This window comes from Hyposmocoma kahamanoa, unplaced genomic scaffold (assembly GCF_003589595.1).
Source record: "Hyposmocoma kahamanoa isolate Upper Pololo Valley unplaced genomic scaffold, ASM358959v1 237, whole genome shotgun sequence".
Classification (NCBI taxonomy): Eukaryota; Metazoa; Arthropoda; class Insecta; order Lepidoptera; family Cosmopterigidae; genus Hyposmocoma; species Hyposmocoma kahamanoa.
In genome coordinates, this window is record NW_020653754.1 from 380585 (window position 1) to 404381 (window position 23797).

Genomic DNA, 23797 nt, shown 5'->3' on the forward strand with positions numbered 1-23797 from the left:
ACTTTGACTTTGAAATAGATTAAACGTTTTTTACCAGTACTTAATATCGAATTTAGTAGTTTAATGTTAGGTACTATGCCCGTTCCGCGCCCTAATGAATATTGTAACGACTGCATTCACGCAGAATTATTCATTCGCTTTAACGCATGCTAATGTATTCGGAGATAGGCTATCGCGAATGCGGTAGGCGATTTTGCCATGTACACTGTTCACTGCACTCAAGTTACGGCTTTATACAGTTTACTTGCAATAATTGTCGTATTTGACCATGCGCCTTCTAACCAGAATTAGAATTACTCCAAAATTACTACCGGATATACCGCATTTGATTTTAAAATCCCTTTTCGATTGGGTTTGCGCGTTTAAGATCGAAAAATTCAAATGTCCCCAGTTGACTCCATCCAAAGTCGGACTTTGGAGTCCCTTAGTTTTTTTTATGACACCAGTTGACGGTACTAACACATCGTGTGCCTGGTGATTAGCGACATAATAACAATAATAACGCACACACACACTCAACATTGCCCCGCACTAGGGAAACCCTGTGTCGCGGGTGTCATGGACACACGCATAGACAACCACAAATCACACCCAAATTCACGAGAGAAACAGATGCAGGCCATACAAATATTTCTCCCGGCCCGGGAATCGAACCAGCGACCTCTGCGTGGCAGTCATGGTAACCGTTCGGCCGCGGAGGTGGTTACATGCCTACCTACAGCAATTCTAATGGCACTCAGAGCTTTTAATCTCAAAGATCTGAAGGGCACTGATGTTGCCATAAGAGTTAATAATAATAATAAATAAATATACAACATCAAATACGTTGCTGTGATCCCAAAGGAAGTGACTAAGGCACTTGTGTTATAGAAATCGGAAACAACGATGGTACCACAAACGTCCAGACCCGAGACAATAATAGAAAAGTTAACTACATTCAGAGCTCTACTGGTACTAAACTGAGACCGAGATATAGACAGTATTTGTATTTTTACAACTCTGTACATGAACCAAAATATACAATTACAAAATATAAACAATTATGCTTGCAAGAGGCTGATACCTAATCTAAGCAAAAGCTTGTAATATAGGATACCAGGTCTCTCTCCACGGTTTTCGGACTAACTGAGAAAATGAGCTGTTGGTCTACAGCTGAATAGATGTTCATCAAACATAGTAAAGAACCAATTAGCCTTAAAATTTAAAAAGCAAGCCGCGTTGAGATCCGTCCGTTTTCGAACTAAGATATAAATATAGAACTAGAGGGTTTTAAATATAGAACAAAATACATTACAATAATTCTGTACGTATAAAAATTTCTTTGAAGGTAAATAATATTACGTTCAACCATCGAGTATCTGGTTATATACTAGATGCGTTCAACCTACCTATAGTCGAGCCAAAATAATATGATGGGTGACTTGACAGCTACGAACACAGAACAACAAATATAGTAGAAGTGCTTACGTACGTGTGCCAACCCTATTATCTGTGCCAACAGTACGCGGAGTTGCACTTACGTGAGCTCGGTTCGCCATTTTCGCTTCGTACGTTATGGTCGTGTCAATCACAGACCACATGTGTCAATTATCTTATTTTGCTGCTTTGGAGTGAAAAAATTATAGTAGCTCCTGTTATATTATCTATGGTGGTGTTTCATATTATCGTTAAGTCTCATTTTATTTTATTTAAACAAATTATCTTCATTTTCATGATTAAAATCAAAACTGCATCAGTTAAAATGGGTATTGAACTTTTAACGATGAGTGTGTGCGTTAAATAGAACGTAACTTAATGGTAATTGTCATAATAGGAAACAAATAATCTAACTCTAATTTTATGAACACTATAAGCACGAACAACGTATGTGTTTCGGTTAAATTTTATATAAATAAAGCATAATTTTTAACTGCCTCCGTGGCCGAACGGTTACCATGCCGGACTGCCACGCAGAGGTCCCAGGTTCGATTCCCGGGCCGGGCGAAATATTTGTATGACCTACATTTATTTCTCTCGTGAGTTTGGGTGTAATTTGTGGTTGTCTATGTGTGTGTCCATGGCACCCGCGACACAGGGTTTCCCTAGTGCGGGGCTATGTTGAGTGTGTGCGTTATATACAATCAAATATACAATCAAATAAATAATTTCATTACATCGGCTTTAAGTTGCAATTAATGATGATTTGTTATTTATATTACTTATTTTTATTGAATATCGTGATGTTTTCAGTCGTGGTAGCCCAACGGTTTTACGTACCGCCTTTCAAGCAGAGCGTCGTGGGTTCGAATCCGGGCTACCACTTTTATCACAAACAACCTCGAGAGTTTCTTGCTCGTTCTTCTCAGGGAAATCAATGAATGAGCAGTGCAAAATTTTGAACAAAAAAGGACTTAATACATGAAGGGTATGGACCTGTTGCAAAAAATTATTGACACTGAATATGTCGGTTTGAATCCGGCCGGTTCGAAGAAATTTTTTCTGAGTGTTCGTAATTATAACAAACTAGTGGATTATATAAAAATAATTGAACATCAATTCAATAAAAAATTAAATACAATGAATAGCGACATCTCTAGCCGGGGCTGCTAGCTGTAAAGGTATCTAACTGGGTGACCAAATATCATAGGTTAAATAACCAAAATACAAAGATACGACGCAAGGACATAGAAAAATTCGTGAAGTCCGCTGGTTCGTTCTGTCGTTTACTTGGTATAGCGTCTGGTACGGTATGCTAGAAGACGTCGGTTCGAATCCGGACGGATCGAAGGAATTTTTTCTGAGTGTTCGATCTTTGTATTAATAATTATAACAAACTAGTGGAGTAATTTCACAAAAAAATATTTATTTCACTTAACCAGCGCTACAGTTAATTATGGCTGTAGCTTATGCTGAATGAAGTCCTTTTGCGTACGTCACAACCGCACAAATGACAGTACAAAATTTGAAGTCATTATAATTTGTTTTTTGTCAGATTTGTCTTATTTAGTGTTGTTTTTTTATTGTATTTTTTTTGTTTATTAATTAATTATTATTTCTTTAATTTTGTTTTCCTTGTTCGTGTTACAATAAATGTCTATTCTATTCTAATTTCACATAAAAATAATTGAATATCAATTCAATAAAAATTTCAACTAAACATGAATAATTTGTATTAAGATTCATAGCAAAGAGTGTTTTAGATTGACAGCTAATTTTGTTGAAAGATGAACCAAACAGTGCCTCAGTGGCTGGACGGTGTTTGTGTGTGTCATTTGAATGGCCTACACTACGCCTATGGCCTACTAATTTCGGTGTTATTTGTGGTTGCATATGTGTATGTGTATTCATTGTTACAGAGTTTTCCAACTGCGGGGCTATGTGTGCGTCATTTATTTGTTCATTTATGACGAGGAGAGAGAAAAAGCCGCAATTTATTGTAAAATTATTCAAGTAGAATATGATCTGGATCCATTACAGATTTTGCTAGTAGATTTAAGTGTAAAAGAGATTCCCATCGATAAATCTCGCGCCAAGCAAAGCGAGTTGTTCTGTGTACAAGAACACCTTGTCTGCATAAAACCTCTTCGTGCAGTTTCACCAAACTACACAGCCACCGAGTGCTTACATGTTAATGTTACAAAAAGCATTCGCGATAAGCGCCCACCTATAACAGGATTTAAGGGATTAATGCACTGTTTATGCGCTCATGTTCTCTCCTGATAATTCGCTGGTTTATTCCTTCACATAGCATCAATACCAAAAGGACACACAAGGTACAATCGTAGAGCGGTTGTTTGGCGCAAATATGTTGTTCACGTAATTTAGATTTGGAATTAATTTACGACAATACTGTAAGTTATGTTCGAGCTCTCTGTGAAAGAAATAAATAATAAATAACTCACACATACTCATTGCCCCGCACTAGGAAAAACCTATAACACAGGTGTTATAGACACAACATAGACTTTACAAATTACACCCAAAACTCACGAGAGAAATTAATGTAGGCTATAAAAATATTTCTCCCGTCGCCGTCCCGGAATCGAACATTAGAGGTAGAATGTTTACTTCAAATATAAATAAAATAAATAATAAATAACGCACACACTCAACATAGCCCCGCACTAGGGAAACCCTGTGTCGCGGGTGCCATGGACACACACATAGACAACCACAAATTACACCCAAACTCACGAGAGATATAATTGTAGGCCATACAACTATTTCTCTCGGCCCGGGAATCGAACCTGGGACCTCTGCGTGGCAGTCCGGCATGGTAACCGTTCGGCCACGGAGGCAGTTAAATGGCACCAATTCTGAGGTACCCTCTTTCCAACAAAAAACAAATCATCAAAATCGGTTCGCATATCCTTTTTTTTTTTGATGTCGGTTAAAAAAGCTATTTCCGGAAATCAGGAGTTCGAATAAGTAATTAATTGATATTTGGTGGCTCAAACCACTCCATGTCAGTCCTTGTACATTTATGTAGACATTTATCTTTACATTTGGAACACCGTATTCCGACCATTGGTTGTAAATTGGTAACCTGTGTCTGTGTACCTGTTGTCAAATAAAAACATTTTTTACTATTATACCAAGGGTACGAGATATTGTTTTTTCGCTAAGGTTTCGATTTCATACGTTTGCTTCAATCTGTCTTGAAACATTCAAAAGTACCGTCAAAAACAATATTTCACCAATCCAATCTAGACGCGATCTACAGCAATGTTATATTAAAGAAATATTCGCTTCTATCTTTTACATTATGTTACTCTACCAAGGCCATTCCGCACCCACTTTATCTACTAACGTTACATTTTAATTGATATAAAGCTACAGGAAATGACTACGTACGCATTTGATATTTGTTTATAATATATTTAGCAAAAATAACTCTTATTATACGCAAAATAACAAACAGACGCCGTTTATCTGCTTACCGTCTGAATATACGTATTATTTATATTACTGTAATTTATATTATTGTAATTATTTGTTAAAAATGCTAACGTAAAAACAGAACCGCTACTACTTTAACTACACACATTTTTATAGATTCGTTTAGAAAACTTATCGTTGCAAACCTTTATAGCCACTGACAAAAGATTTTAGCTCTTAAATGCAAAATAACTATTATTACGAGACAATTAACTTCTTCTCCTTTAAGAGCTAGGCTCTTGTCGGTGGAGTAATCTCCAATCACCTCTGTTTAGCGCTTTAGCCTTGACTTCCTGATACGACTCGACATTAACTTTTTCCTTTATCTGATCTAAATAACTTCGTCTCGGTCTTCCTCTGCCTGTCTTTCCTTCGATCTTCCCTTCTATTATGTTGTTCAGTTAACTACGCTTTTAAAATAACATTGATAAGTTAAGCTATCTATAGTCTTGAAAATATAACATCCCGTTCCAAAAGTACATCCATATGGTTCATTTATGGGCCAATGTAATAACTTTAACAAGATTCAAAATTCGTTATTTATGAGGTTTAGTGAAAAAAAAACCTTTCCGGTAAAGATATATAACTTCTGCGTACTTGAATAACAAAGATCAAGGACAGTGACTCGTTTAGCTCTTTCAGATTATTTCTATATGTTCTGTTTATTTCTATGTGATTTATGAAAACAATATTACATGAAATTATACTATTTATCCGATCTAAATAGTGTATTTTTCGTATCCTTCGTATAATCAAACCACATGTAACTAAAAGTCAAAAGTGTTTTTTTACATGAAAATCGTAAAAATAATACAAACTGCATCATAACAAATTACGAATGTGAGAAATTTTAAAATTTAATATTGAATAATTTTGTTAGTAGAATCATTGAACTTCTCCTCCTGGGGCCAACCGTGATTATAGTTTAGTTTAGAAAACCTAAGAACTCGGTATCAATATTGTAAATGGTAAATATATACAAAATGTCCATGTATAAAGAGCAACTCCTAGAGTTTCTCACTCAATCATTCTCGTTTCAAGTATAATTTGCTTGCCTATAAAATTACGATTTAGTGGTTTTGATTTTCGATACAGTGCACAAGAAACAAACTGACATCCTCCTTTCTCAAAAGTTTATTAGAAATTCTGTACAAGGAACCTACTGTTTAATCCTTTAAAACCTATATTATAGCGAAAAACATATATTTAAAGGGCCATTTCCAGAAAACCAAACATCAATAACAATACAAAGTTCGCGTGTCAACTCACAATATATCAGGTGTAGTAAAACTTGGAGTTCAGGCTTTAATCAAGGTGCGACCAATTGATTGATAGAACTGCCCCCCTCGTTGAAGCTCATCCATTTCATAAAAAAACACCTTTTGAGGGCTTACAGTGGACATAGATAGCAATTTAGGCAAATTGGTGCTTTGTTTGCTTATTCTAACGTCGATTGAACTCAGTTACTCAGTTATTACGCAATGCGTAATGTGTTTGACGCTATGCTGTGTAATCTGTATGATGCGAAGCCGAAGATGGGTAACTCAATTTTATTATGAACTAGAATATTGGTTAATATTGTCTTTGTTCTTAATGATGTATAAAATTACCCATAATATTCGTCATCTCAAATTATGACGTGTCTAAATACGTTCAAAGTAAAAAGTAACAATCTTGTAATAAATGAAGTGCGTTTCTTGATGCTCCTTATCAAATGTGTCCATTTTTACTGCATTTTATGCTCAATTTGCTCTTGCGTTAATGTATTTTTAGAATGTCCTATTCTTTAGCATAACAAACTAAACCAATCTTCATACCTGATGACATCGTCGTGATTAATTTTCACCACAATAACATTAGGCCGTATCTTGAAAGATCCAAGGTAGAACACGTGTTATAATGTGGGTTTTCTGATGCAGTATATAGCAGCCAAGCGTCAACTTCGTACCTGATGACTGTTTGCATTTTTGCTATGGCGATGAAATTTGGCGATGGCGTTTGCCTCGTCAGAAAAAAAAACAATCAGCCGTTTTATACAGGATACTAGATTATTTTTTTGCGGCTATATTAACGGAGAAAATGCTCAGGTGTTTCGATTATTCAAAATTAAGAGTATACAAACTCATTTGACAAAAATATATGGCATGAGTTTTGTAATGAGGATATATACTGATTACCACAAGGTTTGAAAACACGATTACGAAACTTATCTCGAAAAAGTACAAGAAAACTGCTGTATTCAATAAGTACTTTACATGCATTTTTTTATATCAACTGAACTAAATAGAATACGTATAGAGTACATTTTTCAAAGGGCTTTAACTTCGTTTGTAAAAAAATAGATTCTGAAATAAAGCCAGTATCTCTGCCGTTCCACCCAAGCAAAATGTACCGTATTTTTATGGGAAATATCTAAATTTGATCTGTGGTAGTATCGAGTAAAAGTGTTGTTGATGTAGATTCGAATATGACCTGGAGGTGTTGACCTGGAGAGTGCGGGCGCTGGTGGTGAGATGTAATATGCTAGCCCGCAGGTGTGCGCGGTGCTCACATGTGGTGAAAATCACCCTTTTTCAAAACATATTGTCAGATCTTAGACACGTTCAACCTGTGGAGCAATCACACTAAAAAAGCATACAGTACCTTGCGTATCCAATTCAACAACGCCCTCACGGGACTGCTGAGGCTTCCTCGACACTGTAATGCCTCAGTGATGTTCGTGGAGGCTAGGATTGATAGTTTTCAAGCAGTCGTTAGCTAGAGAGTGGCATCCCTGTTGGCCAGAGTGAGAGGCAGCACCAACAGTCTTCTTAAGGTGGTAGCAGACAGGATGGACAGTCCAATCAGCAAGCACTTTGTTTTCTACTAACGCAGTTGTAAGTATCTATTAACACCATGTGGACATGTAACTATATATAACCTACTGTCTGAAATAACATTCTTTCATTACGTGTCCTTTGATCAATTTATTAAAACCTATCCGATGGAAATCGTGTTTTAAGAACTTATGGCCTCTGCAATAACAAATGTTCTTCTCTTAAGATTACGCTGTTTGTTTTTAACCCCCTACACAAAGAGAGGAGAGCTATAAGTGAAGCCTTTGTCTTGATATCTATGTGTCTGTTTGAGGTACTGTAGCTCTCAAACGGATTGACTAATTTCAAAGCATTTTTCTGTTATTTTTAGGTCAATAAAATTGCGATGGTTCTTATGTATCGTAGACGAACATCTACTCAGTTGCCTAAATATCATCAGCTCTTTTTTCTTGTAAATAAATACGTTTTTCCTTTTTTTTTTTAGTGTCGGTATCTCAGTGATAAAATTAATGTTTATATTTGGTATATAATGGAAATCAGATTATAATTACAGTGATATTTAGTAGTAGTAGAGCTCCTTGTGAAAGAGTTCGTCCAGGGAAGTATTGCCACCTTATCTATTACTGCTGCCAAGCAGTAATGTCAGCATTACTGTGTTCCGGTTTTGAAGGGTAAGGGTGCTGATGGAATTACATGCACTTGGGACTTGTCAACTTATGTCTCAGGATGACGGACTCAGTGGCAGTGTACCTAAGGTCTTTGCGATTTATGGATAGGAATGTCGCTTACCACCAGGCTCACGATTTCCCGTCCCGTCACAAAAATACTCTTACTTACAGTAGACCTGTCTTTGAATTCTTTCCATTTGGTCTCGATGAGTTGTTTAGCGAACAGATATAGTGACTTTGTTGCCTTTATGGAGTGCACTGTTTACTATCGGAAGTTCTTTATTTGTTATCATTCATGTAAATTATGTTTCTTTCCCAGGTTAGCGGTGTCCTCCAAAACACCGGTCAATCCCTGGTCTTCCGAGTGGAAAAGGACTCCAAGCACCAAGTGAACATAAGCGGTGGACCACTCTCTTACCGGTACCAGTTTGAAGAAATCTACTTCCACTATGGTATGGAGGATAATCGAGGATCGGAACATCAGATTGACCATCACACTTTTCCTGGAGAGGTCAGTATTTTTGTGTCCTCTTTATATGATTCATATTTACTGAGGAACTTCATGTAGAAATTCCTGAAGTTTACTGAATTTTCTTAAGTTTTCAAAAGAAAATACGTGGAAAGAGAGATAAAGTTCCTCCAAACTTTATGAAACTTTGTCGGCAGTTTAGCTGCACTTTTCAGTATAGTTATTTTTATTTTTTTTTTATATTTTTTATATTCAGGTTACATTGATTTTTAGCCCCGCACTAGGGAATACCTGTATCGCGGGTGCCATGGACACCCACATAGACAACCACAAATCACACCCAAACTCACGAGTGAAATAAATGTAGGCCATACCAATATTTCTTCCGGTGTGGGTATCGAACCCGGGACTTCTGCGTGGCACTCCGGTATGGTAACCGTTCGGCCACGGAGGCAGTTAAATTGACATTGTTCCATAAATACGTACCTTACAGACTAACATACGTAATAATAAGATAAAAATCATTGGTATGGACTGCGACGTGTGACGCAATGCGGGTGTCTCGTAAACGATCTACACGACACCCTTCGGCCAAAATTCCTCCTTCATAAAAGTCAGCAGATGCTGAATTAGTACTCTCTCCACCAATGAATTTTATAATTCGTTAATAATGTTTGATAAAAACAAGTTATAAATATTTTCTTTTAATCCTACATACTTTACATATTTTAATAATTTAAATCCGAAGAAAAACCTGCGAAATGCCGAATTCAGATAGCTACCATCAAAGTGAAACGCAATAATGCGGTCGCATAATTCCCTCTGAAGGTTCGTGGTCTGACCTATTGCATAGTTAGCATTCCCCGACTTCTACCGACATCTCACTACCGCACTTTATTGGAATGGAACTAGCTGTAGTACGCGTAGACAAAGGTGTCATGAGACAGTGTGAACTAATTATTTATTATAAAAATAATTATTTAGCGCCCAAGGTCATATTATAAAAGGACCACATCTGAAAAAAGACAAATTTTTCAGAACACAGGTTTAATTTTTTTTCACCTCACTAGCTCGGAAAGGCTTTCGTTTTCATCAGAAATCTGAGCGCAAAAGCGTTTTTTGCACGCTAGCGTGGAAAAGGTTTTTGACAGCAAAATTGTTTTGCGTCTCGTGCCTTGAAACCCTCGCTACGCTTTTTGTCTATTTTTGAACCACGAGTGAAGCGAGCAATCTTGGCTACATTCGCTTGCTCAAGTTTCATTACAAGCACTCGCGCGCGTCAACAACAACTTTGCAGTCTTGCCTAACAAATAACATTTTTTTTTAAGTAAATGGACTGCTCTTGACCACTACCTAATCCTAGAGCAAAGTAAGTACAATGGAACGAGTTCGCCCAGAAGATGACTATTCGCACATACTCAGGTTGTTGTTGTGCGGTAACATTAGATGTCTTTTTACTTTTGAGCAATCATTTTTAAGGTCGTCCTCAATCTGGTTGAGATATTTCTACCCATGTTCGCTTTATAAATATTTTTTTTAACTTCGTGATCTTTAGTATAAAATTATCGTCTAAAATATAAATGAATTTAGCGCCAAGTATCAAAACATTCCAACTAAGTGCGAGAATTCCACATATTTGCTGTAGCGAGCTCGACTATTGCATAATTATGGTTATCAGTGTTACAACGACATTGTTTATCGCCATTTTATTATAAATTCTACAATGTTTTCAAGAAAATATAAGGTAATTTAAAGCCAGGTTTAGAGAAAAAAATATAAAATAAAAATAAAGTAAAATCTATTGACTTATTCCAATATATCATTGCTGGCGAACTTCCTTTAAGTATGAAAATATTTGTGTTAGAAGCCAAACCGGTTTGCCCACAATCATACTTACTGAAAAGTAAAAATGTTAAGGATTTTACAGGGCTAAAAAGAGCATGTCAAGTTTAGTAAAAGTTTTTCCAGGGAAGTACTGTGTATAGTAATGTGAGCATTACAGCGTATTTAACTAATTACATAGCTACACTCATTGGATTCGAATTCGTTGCATTATATTCGTTTACATCACACTTACTCGTAAATGACTAATAATGGCTAACTTGACTATAATGCCCCAAATAAAACCCTCGGGCCTTTTTTCTTCCCATTACAGCCATGACCGGTAAGGAGTTTTTTTTTCTTTGTAGCACGACATACTTCCTTACATAGGTCAGGTTTAAGTTCAAGCAAGGCGTACGTACACACATATACTACTTAAATACTTATTATTAATAATTTCTTATAATTGATTTTAATTATTTTCTGTACAAAAATTTAGAATTTTTTTACAATCATGGCTATAATAAGCGTATTAGCTTTTTACAACATTTTAGTTCGAGTTGAAGAAAAGCTTGCTGTCCATCTGTTTATAAAAAAAAGACCCGCCATTTACAAAATCCATAATTGTTGTGTTGTGAATCATGTGTATTTATAAAAGAAATAAACATTGCATTTATTTCCTCACAAATGTAATGAAAAACATAGGAAAACTAAAGCCTCTTCACGAATGTCATATTAATTGTATGGGAGCGTTTAATGTTAAAATTTTGGATATTTCTAGTTTTATTTTGAAAAAGTTATTGATGTCGATTTACTCATTAGAAAACGTACTGGCGATAATAGTTGAAAGCTTTTTGATATCTTTTATATTTATGGAATAATCGCTTGAGCACACTTACCGATTACATACTCAGTGACATAGTACACTCAAAATATTTAATAAATAATTAAATTTATTAACGAATTTGACATTCGCCGTATTGTTATACTTTAATATGCATTTAATAGATGAACGCTATTGTATATATAACTTACTATTATATAATTATTTCTTCATTATTTTGTAAACTGACGCTTACTTTTCGAAGAGTAGTATAAAATTACATGTAATTGTATTTGTATGAAATTTGTAATATTGAGAAAAACTAAACTAAACACTGTGTATATCCTATAGTGAGACGTGAACAGCTTGATGCATATATATAATAAATGTTTACGTAAAACAAAGTGACTATTTCTCTATTAGAAATAGGTCTAAACTTCACGCTTTCTAAGTTAAGTAATTTGAATCTAAGTTGTCAGGTTCTCATCCCAAGGGCCCAATAACGGTACTCGTTAACGGCATCAAGTTAGGGAGTTAATTTGTTAATTTGATGAACTGAGATTAATATTTAAATAGTTTTGTTAAGTTGTACTATTTCACATAGATAACTTTAAAGCTAAAACCTACCTGAAACAAGAAAAAAAATGTATATACAAAACAGATTTCATGAAAATTTCTTCAAATTTGAATGTAATAAAAAATGCTCACATGCACACACTCATAGCCCCGTACTAGGGTAACCCTGTGTCGCGGATGCCATGGACTTATACAACATAGTCAACGACAAATTACACTCAAACTCAAGAGAGAAATAAATATAGGCCATACAAATATTTCTTTCTCTTAGATTTTTGTGATTGGCAATGCAATTGTTATTTATTTATTTATTTGTATTCAGGTTACAAAGACCCTCAAATACGTACATTATAGACTAACTACATAATAATACAAGAAAACACTAATGACTAATTATTATTTACACGTATTGTTTGCGACGTGTGACGCAACATGGGCGTCTGATAGCCGGCCTCGGAAACGTCGGTACATGACACCCTTCGGCCAAAACTCATCTTTCATGAAGGTCGATAGATGTTGAGTTGGTACTCTCACCACGAATGAATTATAATTTACATTGTGGCGGGACCCCAACTGCTCGACTCTCATGCCAATGCTACACGCATTGGCTTTCAACCGTATTTACTCCACAATATCGGCAGACTTTGTGACGTAATGAAGCCAGTTATGGATCGGTGTGTCGCTTACCACCAGGCGTACGACTTGTTGTTCCCGTCTCTTGGTATCGTAAAATATTTAGTCCCAGAAATGCGCGACGAGGTTGTAGGTACACTTCCCTCCAAACCACAAACAATAATTAATTACCTACTAAAAGGTCGTCGAAAATGTGACAAACGTTTGATCAGTTTTAATTAGTAGATTCGTATCGACGAGGATAATTCCCCCAATCAACGAAGTGGCATTAAATTTCGTACGCTTCTGCTGTGGTTAGGTTACAAAAATTGCTGTTATTGCTTGGCATTGTTTGGACCTCTTCCATTGTCAAGAAACTTGACATATTACTATATCGCGCTTTATGTCGCTCTCGCGCAAGCCACACCCTATTGTGCCAGCCCTATAGATCTTACGAATTTTTCCGTGTTTTGGTACGAGTCCTGGCGGAACAAAAAAAGCTACTCCACTAGTTTGTTATAATTATTAATACAAAGATCAAACACAGAGAAAAATTGATTCGATCAGGCTGGATTCAAACCAGCGTCTTCAGCATACCAGGGCTAAGCTACTGAGCGAACCAACAGACCTAATGAAATGTTTAATGTGCTTGCTACAGATCTTTGTTTTATGGTTTTCCAACAACTTTTTTGCCGTAGCGCCATCTGTGAGCAATCTATGAAAGTTGTTCTTCACTCAGCCTTTACAGCTACCAGCGGCTGACTAGAGTCAAGTCTAGAGAGAAGTCTCATGTGCCTATAATTTCACCAGCATCCTTACCCTTTAAAACCGGAACGCAGTAACACTCACATTACTGCTTGGCGGCAGAACCAGGAAAGGTGACCTGAATGAATTCTTTCACAAGGAACTCTACTGCTACTAAAATGGGTTTTCTAATCTTCTCTATTGCAGTGTAAATTATTCGTATTGATATAAAGCTAGAACTACACGTCATAGGCACCGCGGTCGTTCCAATCAATGAGATTATAATCCCTTTGAGGTATTGTCGTCTGCGCACAGTATCGGTAACCCGTTGTTTCTATTGTTTGTTGGAGGTTAGACAGGCTTGATTACAGTGGAGATAGAAATAGTTCTTTAAATGTTAAATGTAAGGTTTAAATTATATAGATAATTTCGTTAGTGTATAAGGCAATCACAAACTTAATTTAAAACGTAATAGAAATTCAAGTAATCAAGAGGTCTGCCACGAAATATGATACTACATGACAACGTAGTTCATACGTACCAGACATGCAGTTTTACTATGAAAGTGAAGACAAAATTCGATACAATAGCTGTCATATGAGCTTCGTTGTCACGTAGTTTCGTATTTTGTGATAGACCCTGTTTCTTTCGTAATCAGTAAACGAAAGATAGAGAGTAATTTTAGATAAAAGCTATCTTTGGGCTATAAATCCATAATTTCACCAATCCAATCCGACGGTATATAATGGACTATAAGTCCATTTTGACGAGGGCCTAACGGTTTGCACCGTGGACATCAGATTAGGAAGTCTCCGATTCGATTCGCGGTAGGACCAGTTTGGGAAATGAACTTTTCTAAGTAAGACTAGTTGTTCTGGGTAGTGTCTTAAAGTAGGGAATTTCCTACATTATGAATACCAGAGCAACAGAATTCACTATCCAGAGTACTCACATTCGTTTTACCGGGAATCAAACCCAGGACCTCCTCTTTTTTGCGACCACAGTGCAAACCACTCGGCCACCGAGGTCGTCAACCTTGCGTATATACGGGGCATCTCTGTTGATATAGAGTAATTAGTAATGCTCAAGTGCAAGCTACGTTGGTGGATTAGCTCGTTTCGATGATAAATATATCACAAGTGTGATATCATTTAGTGACATGCACATGGGACATTTATGGTTCAAGATGACGGGCGCAGTGGCAGTGCGCGAAAACAAAAGACGATTGAAATCATTCTTTTTTCAAACTAAACGATCCGGTATATGTCGTCAGTACTTCATATGAACGTTGATATTATAACACAACATATTTCATGCACACGGCATATTTTATCACGCCGACGACGCGCAAATGATGTACACGTGATTCAAACACGATGCAGTCGAGTAAATCTTTGCACATATTCACAAATTCAGTGGCGCCATAAACGCGCATCAGTCGCGCGTATGTATAGCATTTTGCTAAGAGATAGTTTTAATGTTAGTATTGTTTGTTAATTTCAGTTAGTTTTTGAAATGAAACTACATAAAATTCTAAGTGTAAACTCCGATGAATAGAAGTAAATCAAAACAAATATACATTTACATTATACATATATATACATATATAAGTGTATATTTTTGTTTTTGATAATAATTATGTCACTGATTATCCATTGTTTTCCGTGTATTTTAGTGGTTAAGCCGTTAGGGCGAATTAACATTATGATGTAAATTAAAATATTGTAAATTTTCTTTCAGATACAACTCTATGGGTTTAACAAGGAGCTATACCACAACATGTCTGAAGCTCAGCACAAATCACAAGGCGTCGTTGGCATATCTCTCATGGTGCAGGTAAATATTTGTTTCCAACTTACACGAATTGCATTTCGACTGCAAAATAGCAGTCAGCATGCGGTTGGAAAACGGTTTAGGTGCAGACAAGTGCTTTTCGAGTCCATTTGGAGTCGGAATGCAGCTCGTGTACTCAGTAGACATGCTGACAAATTTTAGCTGTATTTCGTAAAGTCGCTTTACTGTGGGTTTTCTACAGAATATACTTCGCTGAGTATTTATTTTTTATGATACCGAGCGACAGGATAAGCGGCTGGAGTTCGACTCAAAGCTTTCAATCGCAAAGTAAAACAAAGCAAAACAAAATATTTTCCCTGCGATAAATACTTTGTTTCATAGTTATATATAAACCACACATACACTCCACTTTTTTTTTACATACCTACACACAAACACACACCTTTAAGCAAAACACCCATTCATTTACGATTATTATACAACCACACAAATTACTCACACGTCCACGTTTTTTGGCTTATATAATAATTTATTTACCTATGCAATTAATATTATAATACATCCCTTACATTCTAACTCCGTGTCGATTCTCTATTCTGAGTTACTTCTTTTTTACCGTCTCACCTTAGGACCTGGCAGAATCATCAGCGTCGTAGTTCGACTGAACTGCGGCATAATGCTGAGTCGGGCCCTTTTTGCTGACACAGTACCCTCAACTCTACGCCTAATAAGTTATAACACTCCAGACCAACCTAGACTAGCCTTTTCTTTATGGTTACCATTGTACCTATGTCACAAGCTTATTTGTAATGTACTGTGATTTAGCAAATAAACTATCAAATATCTGAGGGACACTGCCACTACGCCTATCACCTTGAGACATAAGTTGAGAAATCCCATGTGCCTGTAATTTCACCAGCGCCCGCACCCTTACCCAAAACCGAGAAACAGTAATGCCCACATTACGGCTGAAATGGTAAGGTGGCAGTACTTCCCTGAACGCACTCTTTCACAAGGAGCTCTACTGCTATTAAAAAGCGCTAATGAGCTCCTTCAGCACATTCCGCACGACCCCTTCTATCATCGTACATCCAGACGCAGGACGGGATGTCATCCCTACTTAGCCGATATTCCCTTTAAGCGTACCTACTAAGCGCTTTTTCTTATCCTGCCTTCGACGTGTTACAGCACATACAACCCGAGATCTTTAAGGTGCAACCAAATAGTTGTCTTCTGGGCGAGCTCGTTCCATTGTAGATCCTATCTTTGCTCTATGGTTAGATAGTGGTCAAGAGCAGGTCCATGTATTTAAAAAAAAAAACACAAATAAGTAGTAAGTATAAAATCCGCCGTATGCTCTTAGTAGACTCTTAGAGAGAATGAAACGATGTACTGGAGAACGTTCTTGAAGTGACCGTCGTCGATTTGAAAATTCCACCCTTTACATACCAAATTTGTTTCAGATCGGAGAACCAACCAATAAGGAGCTAAGACTAATTACCAGCGCCTTCAATAAAGTTATGTTCAGAGGTGTGTACATTCAATGGTTATGTTCGTAGAGAATTCTAGCATCAGAGTACAACGGTCATTTATTTCAGTAGACACTTAGGGTCGTATTCCAGAACTCTACTCAATACTCAAGTCAGGACTTGAGTATTGCAGTGAGCACTGAAAATCATACTCAAGTCCTTGCCATTAGGGTAGTATTTCCAGTGCCTGAAATCATACTCAAGTCTGCTCAAATCCTGTCTTGAGCATTGAGTAGAGTTCAGGAATACGACCCTTAGATCCGAAAAAAATAGTTTTATTTGTCATAAGATAATAGTTTATAAAGAATATTAAAGAAAAAAGTTGTATGAGTTTAACTAAGGTAATTTATTCCTTTATGGGAAACTGTATACGTTTTTACAATAAGATTCTGGAGAATATATTAAGATTATCATTTTCTAAGCTTAAAACTTATACTAAAAGCATTTTAATTGAAAGTTATATTACAAAATTGATGAATATCTGTTAGATAAAGAAGTATTGAAAGACAACAAGAGTCTAGGATTCCATACAATTATGATTCAAAGTGTATTCAATACCATTTAAGTTTCTTTGAAAAGAGTAAACCCTAGAGTTTCTTGCTCGTTCTGCCAGAACTTAAAAAATGAAAAAGAGGCTTAAAAAATGACGTTTTCAAGCATTGACTTACAAATAAATGGACGACGAGTCAAATACAAAAACCACGAAAAAAATGTCCCAAGTCAACCTATTTAAACGTAGTGACATGTAAAGGAACATTAAAAAGCTAAAACGTTGAATTTAAATTGTAATGTCATCGCAGTACTGTCTAATTTTGCTTGCTTCGCTGTCAGTCGAACAAACGAAGACTACAGCGTGAATGACGCTCTGTATACGATTTTAACGCCCTATAAGTTCGGACACTGTTTAGCGCGGATCCGACGTCCATATAATTGTAAGTCAATGTTTTGAAGTGAAAAAATTTTACCTATGGAATAAATGATTATTTCTCTTCTTATTTATTGGTTTATTTTTTTATTTTTTTTTATTTTTTTCTTCTGTGGTGATAATATATTTATTTGTATGTATTATATTAGTATTTAAGTATTTATGTAATTTATATGTTAGTAGATATTTATTATTTATTTCATTCATATATTATGATGTTTAATAATAATATCATATTTATTGCGCCCTCTATTATTATTACTACTTTTAGTTTATCCTATCATCCCAAGGTTGCCTGGCAGAGATTGCTATTTAGCAATAAGGCCGCCTGTTGTACACTGTATTTTTGATTGTTTTGTATTTTTGCTTGTTTATTGTGCAATAAAGAATATTGAATTGAATTGAATTGAATTGATTATTTGAATTTGACTAATAAAAGACTTAAATTCATATTCGTGTTGAGTCCCGTGCGCAAACACGCTTCTACATCAAGCGTACTGACGACATCGCATATAAAATACGCGTTTAAAGACCTTGTACAGCAGCACTATACTGCAGTCGATCAGTGCTGACATTGCGTCGCCGCCGCCGCCATGCGGACGTCGTGTGTTAGAGACTCTTTAGAGATCCCCCACACTGGCGCCTTTCGAGTGTCAGCGTCTTGCCAACGTACCTACAGTGTCACCACGACGTCCGCGCGGCGGTGGCACAACGCCAGCGCGGCATCAGGGAGCGAATGCTGGGAGTCTACTCCCGTTCTGAGTCGAACGTCCATGCGAGACAATTACTGTCAAATAAGTAATATTCCACCATATTAACGAATAGTGTCAAGAATGAAGCTTCATTCACATCATGCGTCTGGTCGCATTATTAGTATTACGCCGCGCTGGCGTAGTGTCGCCGCCGCGCTGACGTCGTGCCGACGCTGTGCGTGCGTTGGCATAAACGCTGACAATCGAAGGACACTGGTCTCTAAGTAAGCGTGCGGTGCTATAACATACTAACTACTGGGTTCTTGCCTTTACAATCATTTTTATTTTCAGGTAGTTCATACCCCATCAAGCACCTTCCTCTGAGCTCTCTCCTGCCTAACACACAGCAGTATCTTACCTACGAGGGGTCCACAACGCACCCTGGCTGCTGGGAGACTGCCATTTGGATCATATTTAACAAACCTATTTATATTTCTAAGCAAGAGGTAAGGGTTACTTTATAATGTTGTAAATAATATCTGAAGAGGACTGTACTGCCTGCGCGCTCCAAACAAGGTTTAATACTTATTAATCAAACTTAATGATATTCGGTGGAAATGTGATAGAAATAAATTACTGAAGTCGTTACGTACCTTAAACGGCTTTGGTTGATTCAGCATAACAGTGGAAGTATTGAAACAATGCCTTTGAAAAAAATATATAGTAAAATTGCGGATATACATTGCTTACTATATGGTGTGAAAACACGGTTCCTAAAAATTTTCACAACAGAAAAAAAACACAAACTTACCTCGAAATTTTACACGAATACCAATTTTTTTTAATATCAATATAACTAAATAAAACACGTACAAATTTTTACAATAACTTTAATGTCGTATGTAAAAAATATAAATTAAGAAATAAAGCCAAGAGTGATAGATGAAGAGTGAAGCAATGAGTGTGCGACTTATTCATTTATTTTTACCATCCTTGAGTCTCGAAAATGCTATAAAAACGAGATTCTCAGTATATAATTCCAGCAGATTTTCAAGTGTTACTTTGTATACCAAACTATATTCCACCAGATGTACGCCCTCCGCCGTCTAATGCAAGGGTCACAATTGAGCCCCAAAGCGCCTCTGGGCAACAACGCTCGCCCTGTGCAGCCTCTGCACCACAGAACTGTCAGGACTAATATCAACTTTAATAAAATGGGATTGCCGGTAAGTCATCAACTACAACAAAGAATATGTAATAACAATAGATACATTATATGTAATAAATGCATATTTATAGACAATAAAACCATCGAAAAAATCATACATTCATCGTTGAGCAACGCGTTTGTGGCTTCTGAAATAAATAAGTATAGATTTTAAGGCTTTTCATAGTTATTCATTAAATGATTATCACAAATTATAGTTTTCTTACCATGATATCATTTCTTTTTATTTTCCCGATATTTCGAAGTTACACGCTGCATGGCACGTGTTGCTCGACGCAGTAACTTGCCATAATTTTCTTTAGTGACTGAAAAATAAACAACAGCTTTGACAAAAGCAGCGTCAACAACATTTCTGCTATTAGCTGTCAAAGTCTACCCGCTCTTAATGTAAAACCCTTTGCAAGCCGAGCTACAGCGTTTGTCTTATTATACTACGATAAACCGCTCTCTCAGTGGAAAATCGAATCTTCTAAAACAGTCGAATACAAGCTTTCACTAGCGCTTAAATAGATCATTGTAGAAATCATATTTATATATTTTGTGGTACCATAAGGGCGCGTGTCCACGCTAAGAAAAGTCGCCGGGTCTATGTAAGAATTCGTGTCGTTTCTACACACAAAAAATCTTGTCTACCCCAACACGGCGTGCTCTGCCGCTATTGTAAGAGGTGGGGCGAGGTGCATAGTTAGTAAACGAAAGTTTATGCACGTGGACGGGTGTTGCTTATGAGTCAATATAAACAACAACATATTTCTTCCCACGATTGGTAGTAAAACGATAGCTACCTGGAAGACTCGTAATGCACTGACTCATTTTATCCTAAACACGTACTCGTTATTTTCTCATCTGCAACAAAGTTCTTGTCTTGTGTCAAGACCACACTCATCTTTTCTGTAGCAGACACGTCGAATTTCTTAGCGTGTATACACCCTAACGCTTCTGTCGAATCCCGCCTCCATGTATGACCAGTGCACTGGCCACAAAGACAGACTTAGTCTGATAGAAATGTAAAACTAGACCGTCTTTCTTTTGGACAAAAAACGACGATGTTAGTTCAGGACGACGACGAACGAACGAACGACTTATCCTGAATGTATAGTTTTTAAATTGCCGTTACATGTTTGTGCGCTCTCACATTATGTTGGTTGTGTTGTGTTGTAAACAACTTTTACTCGAAGTTCCTAGTTGATAAACAATAACTGTGCATATGTTTATATATAATACATGTATATCACATTCTTGGTGTAATAAACCCACATCTGCAAAATCACAACTTTAAAGGAGAGAGGTTTAAAGATTTTAGAAGTAGTAGAGTTCCTTGTGAAAGAGTTCGTCCAGGGAAGTACTGCCAGTTTACCTATTTCTGCCGCCAAGCAGTAAAAAATAAATTTTATGCTTAAATAGGAGAGTTATAAAATTTCACATAAACATGAATTTTGTTTCATGTAGTTCGTATTATTTGTATCACTTTCTTGTGATAAAAGCACTTTTGACGTATGATAATAATGTGGTCTTATTAATAATCTCAGTACAGAGTACTAAAAAACCGACCTCAAAAGTACGTGGAATTACATCTATTTGCCAAGTTTTATTGAAGTATCCCCTAGTTCGCCACTATACAGGACTTGACACAGGAGATAATAAAAATCAGTTCTCCCTACTCAAAGTATATTGAGAGAGAAAAACGCCTTGAATTAGAGAATAGCAAAATCAACCGTTAAAATAATTGCTCCTTATATTAAAATTTAGGCGCTATTTATAAAAATGAATCTTCATGCGTGAATAGCCACTCTTATAGGTGGATGATTTTCTTCAAAATGAGACCACTATAGAGATACCCTCTTTCCAACAAAAAAAGAATCATGAAAATCGGTGCACAAATACCGGAGTTATCGCGTAACATACATACAAAAAAAACATACAGTCGAAATACGAACCTCCTCCTTTTTCAAAGTCGGTTAAAAAAAATCCCATGACCAAAATTAGGCGATAACTTTTATGCTTAAATAGTTCGTATTATTTTTATCACTTTCGTGTGATAAAAGCACTTTTGATGTATGATCATAATATGGTTCTATTAAAAACGATCATCCATCCCTTTAATTTAGAAAAATCGATTTAGTGCTGAACATGTAGACCATAAAACAAACGTTTAGTATATGGCTACTACGTTGTACACATACATATACACAACGTGAAGCGTGCTGACAAGTGGCTTCCAATGCTTATACAGGGTATAACAAAAAGAGGTATTTATTTGTTTATTTTATAGATAAGGTACCTACATCAACAGCAGTACATATTTTATTAGATAGCAGCGTAACTTTACATTAGTATTGTACTTATAAAAAAAACAACAAAGAATCTATGAATTTACTGAGGAAACGATTCGAGAATGTTATTTTTGAAAACATTACGGGAAGAATGAAAAATGTCGATATCTATTCGAACGTTAACTTGGTTGTGAGTAAAGAATAAACTAGGGGGTATTTATAAGGTATGTCATTTGGGATATAAAAAGAAATTGACAACCGATTTATTTCTGCCTAAAATTGTTGAGTGTAATGAGTATTTTCATATCGGTTTCGTTCCATAAGTTTTCGGGAAATCTTATTATAAATATTCTGTATTTTTCGAAAAATAATTCCTAGATTATTTTTACTTTAGTTAGTTAGTCGGTTTGTGCCACGGTTTGATATCTCTCATCTCTCATCAGGATAATAATACACGATATTTCGGAACGGTTACACAGCGTGTACTCGTGGTAAGAAATATTGCAACTGGTGATTTGAATTTGATGAGAAACCACGAAAGTTTTTAAATTTATTATACTATTCTTGGATATTATAAAATCACCGTCAACTGATGTCTACGCAAGTATGTATCATCTTAATCCATAACTTAACTTCATCCAGCGACAACGTAAGCCTATCTTGAATTTAGGATACAAATAATATCTCAAAATATTATTGCACAATTATGTTAACATCCTGTATAAACCTCAAGTACAATACACCATTATAAAGTATCTCAGAAGTTTCTTCACCTAACTTATCGTGAACTGAACTAGCGGTCTAACAATAATGAGCTAAAGTTACTGCAATTTCTTACTACTAACTCTATTTTAACTTATAAAACTAGTGATAAAGACTTGCGGGTTGTTTCTCGACTCATAATTCACCTGTCTCGGAAAATATACTGGTTCACAGTTATTTGCTTTTAAACTTTGCGGTTGGGGAACACTGGATGAGTTGAACATATTGAAATGTCAACCGTGACCATGGGACTAAAGGTAAAAAAACTGTAAAGGGCCCGAAGCGTCGGTTTGTTTGAAAAAACAAATATACGCGATTTAAATCCGGAAAAATAATTTCATTTCCTATGTGAAACAATCGCGAAAACCTAAGAACTCAACATATTACAATGTATAATCTTTTTTTTTATAACATCAAGTGCCGGGACGAACAAGTCGTGCACCTGAATGATTAGCTACACGCCTGTCCATAACAGTTACAGTGCCAAGCAGAGCTTAAAATCGCAAAGATCTAAGGGGCACTCCCAATGCGCCCATCACCCTGAGACATACGTTGACAAGTCCCATGTACCTGCAATTTCACCAGCACCCTTACTCTTCAAAACCGGAACACAGTAAATGCTGACATTACTGCTTGGCGACAGAAATATCTACAATGAATTCATAAATTTTTTGACTACTTCTGTGAATTAGCAGTTAGCACTGAGGGCGGTAGAAGGTCCTTTGTTAAATTCACGGTGGTATCAATTTAGGAAATTAACTTTTCTAAAGTAATTCGTGTTTAGGTAGTGCCCGGGAGTCAATTTCGTTGTTCTACGCAGAAGATGAATTGACTAGAATTTGGCGATAAGAAAAACTATATACTGTCTCTATTGTCGTTTCCATAACAGGCGTTATCCCCAATCATTTTCTCCAAAGCGTCAAATTATTAGATTCCAAAGAAATAGTTTTTATTTAGTAGCAGTACAGCTTCTTGTGAAAGAGTTCATCCAGGGCGGTACTGCCACCTTACCTTTCTGCCGCCAAGCAGTAATGTCAGCATTACTGTGTTCCGGTTTTGAAAGGTACGGGTGCTGGTGAAATTGCAGGCACATGGAACTTGTCAACTTGTGTCTCAGTGTGGCGGGCGCAGTGGTATTGCCCCTCAGA

The 23797-nt window shown here is 36.4% G+C and overlaps 1 protein-coding gene across 2 annotated transcripts in view; it reads left to right on the plus strand.

Annotated features, from left to right (window-relative positions):
• The window catches only part of LOC113228713 (carbonic anhydrase-related protein 10), a 43029-nt gene that overhangs the window by 14274 nt on the left and 4958 nt on the right, over positions 1-23797 (plus strand). For both annotated transcript variants that reach the window (XM_026462070.1, XM_026462071.1), the window contains exons 4-8: positions 8721-8912; positions 15187-15282; positions 16704-16770; positions 18738-18892; positions 19475-19612. In XM_026462070.1, coding sequence (XP_026317855.1) covers positions 8721-8912; positions 15187-15282; positions 16704-16770; positions 18738-18892; positions 19475-19612 — 648 coding nt within the window. The remainder of the gene's footprint in view (positions 1-8720; positions 8913-15186; positions 15283-16703; positions 16771-18737; positions 18893-19474; positions 19613-23797) is intronic.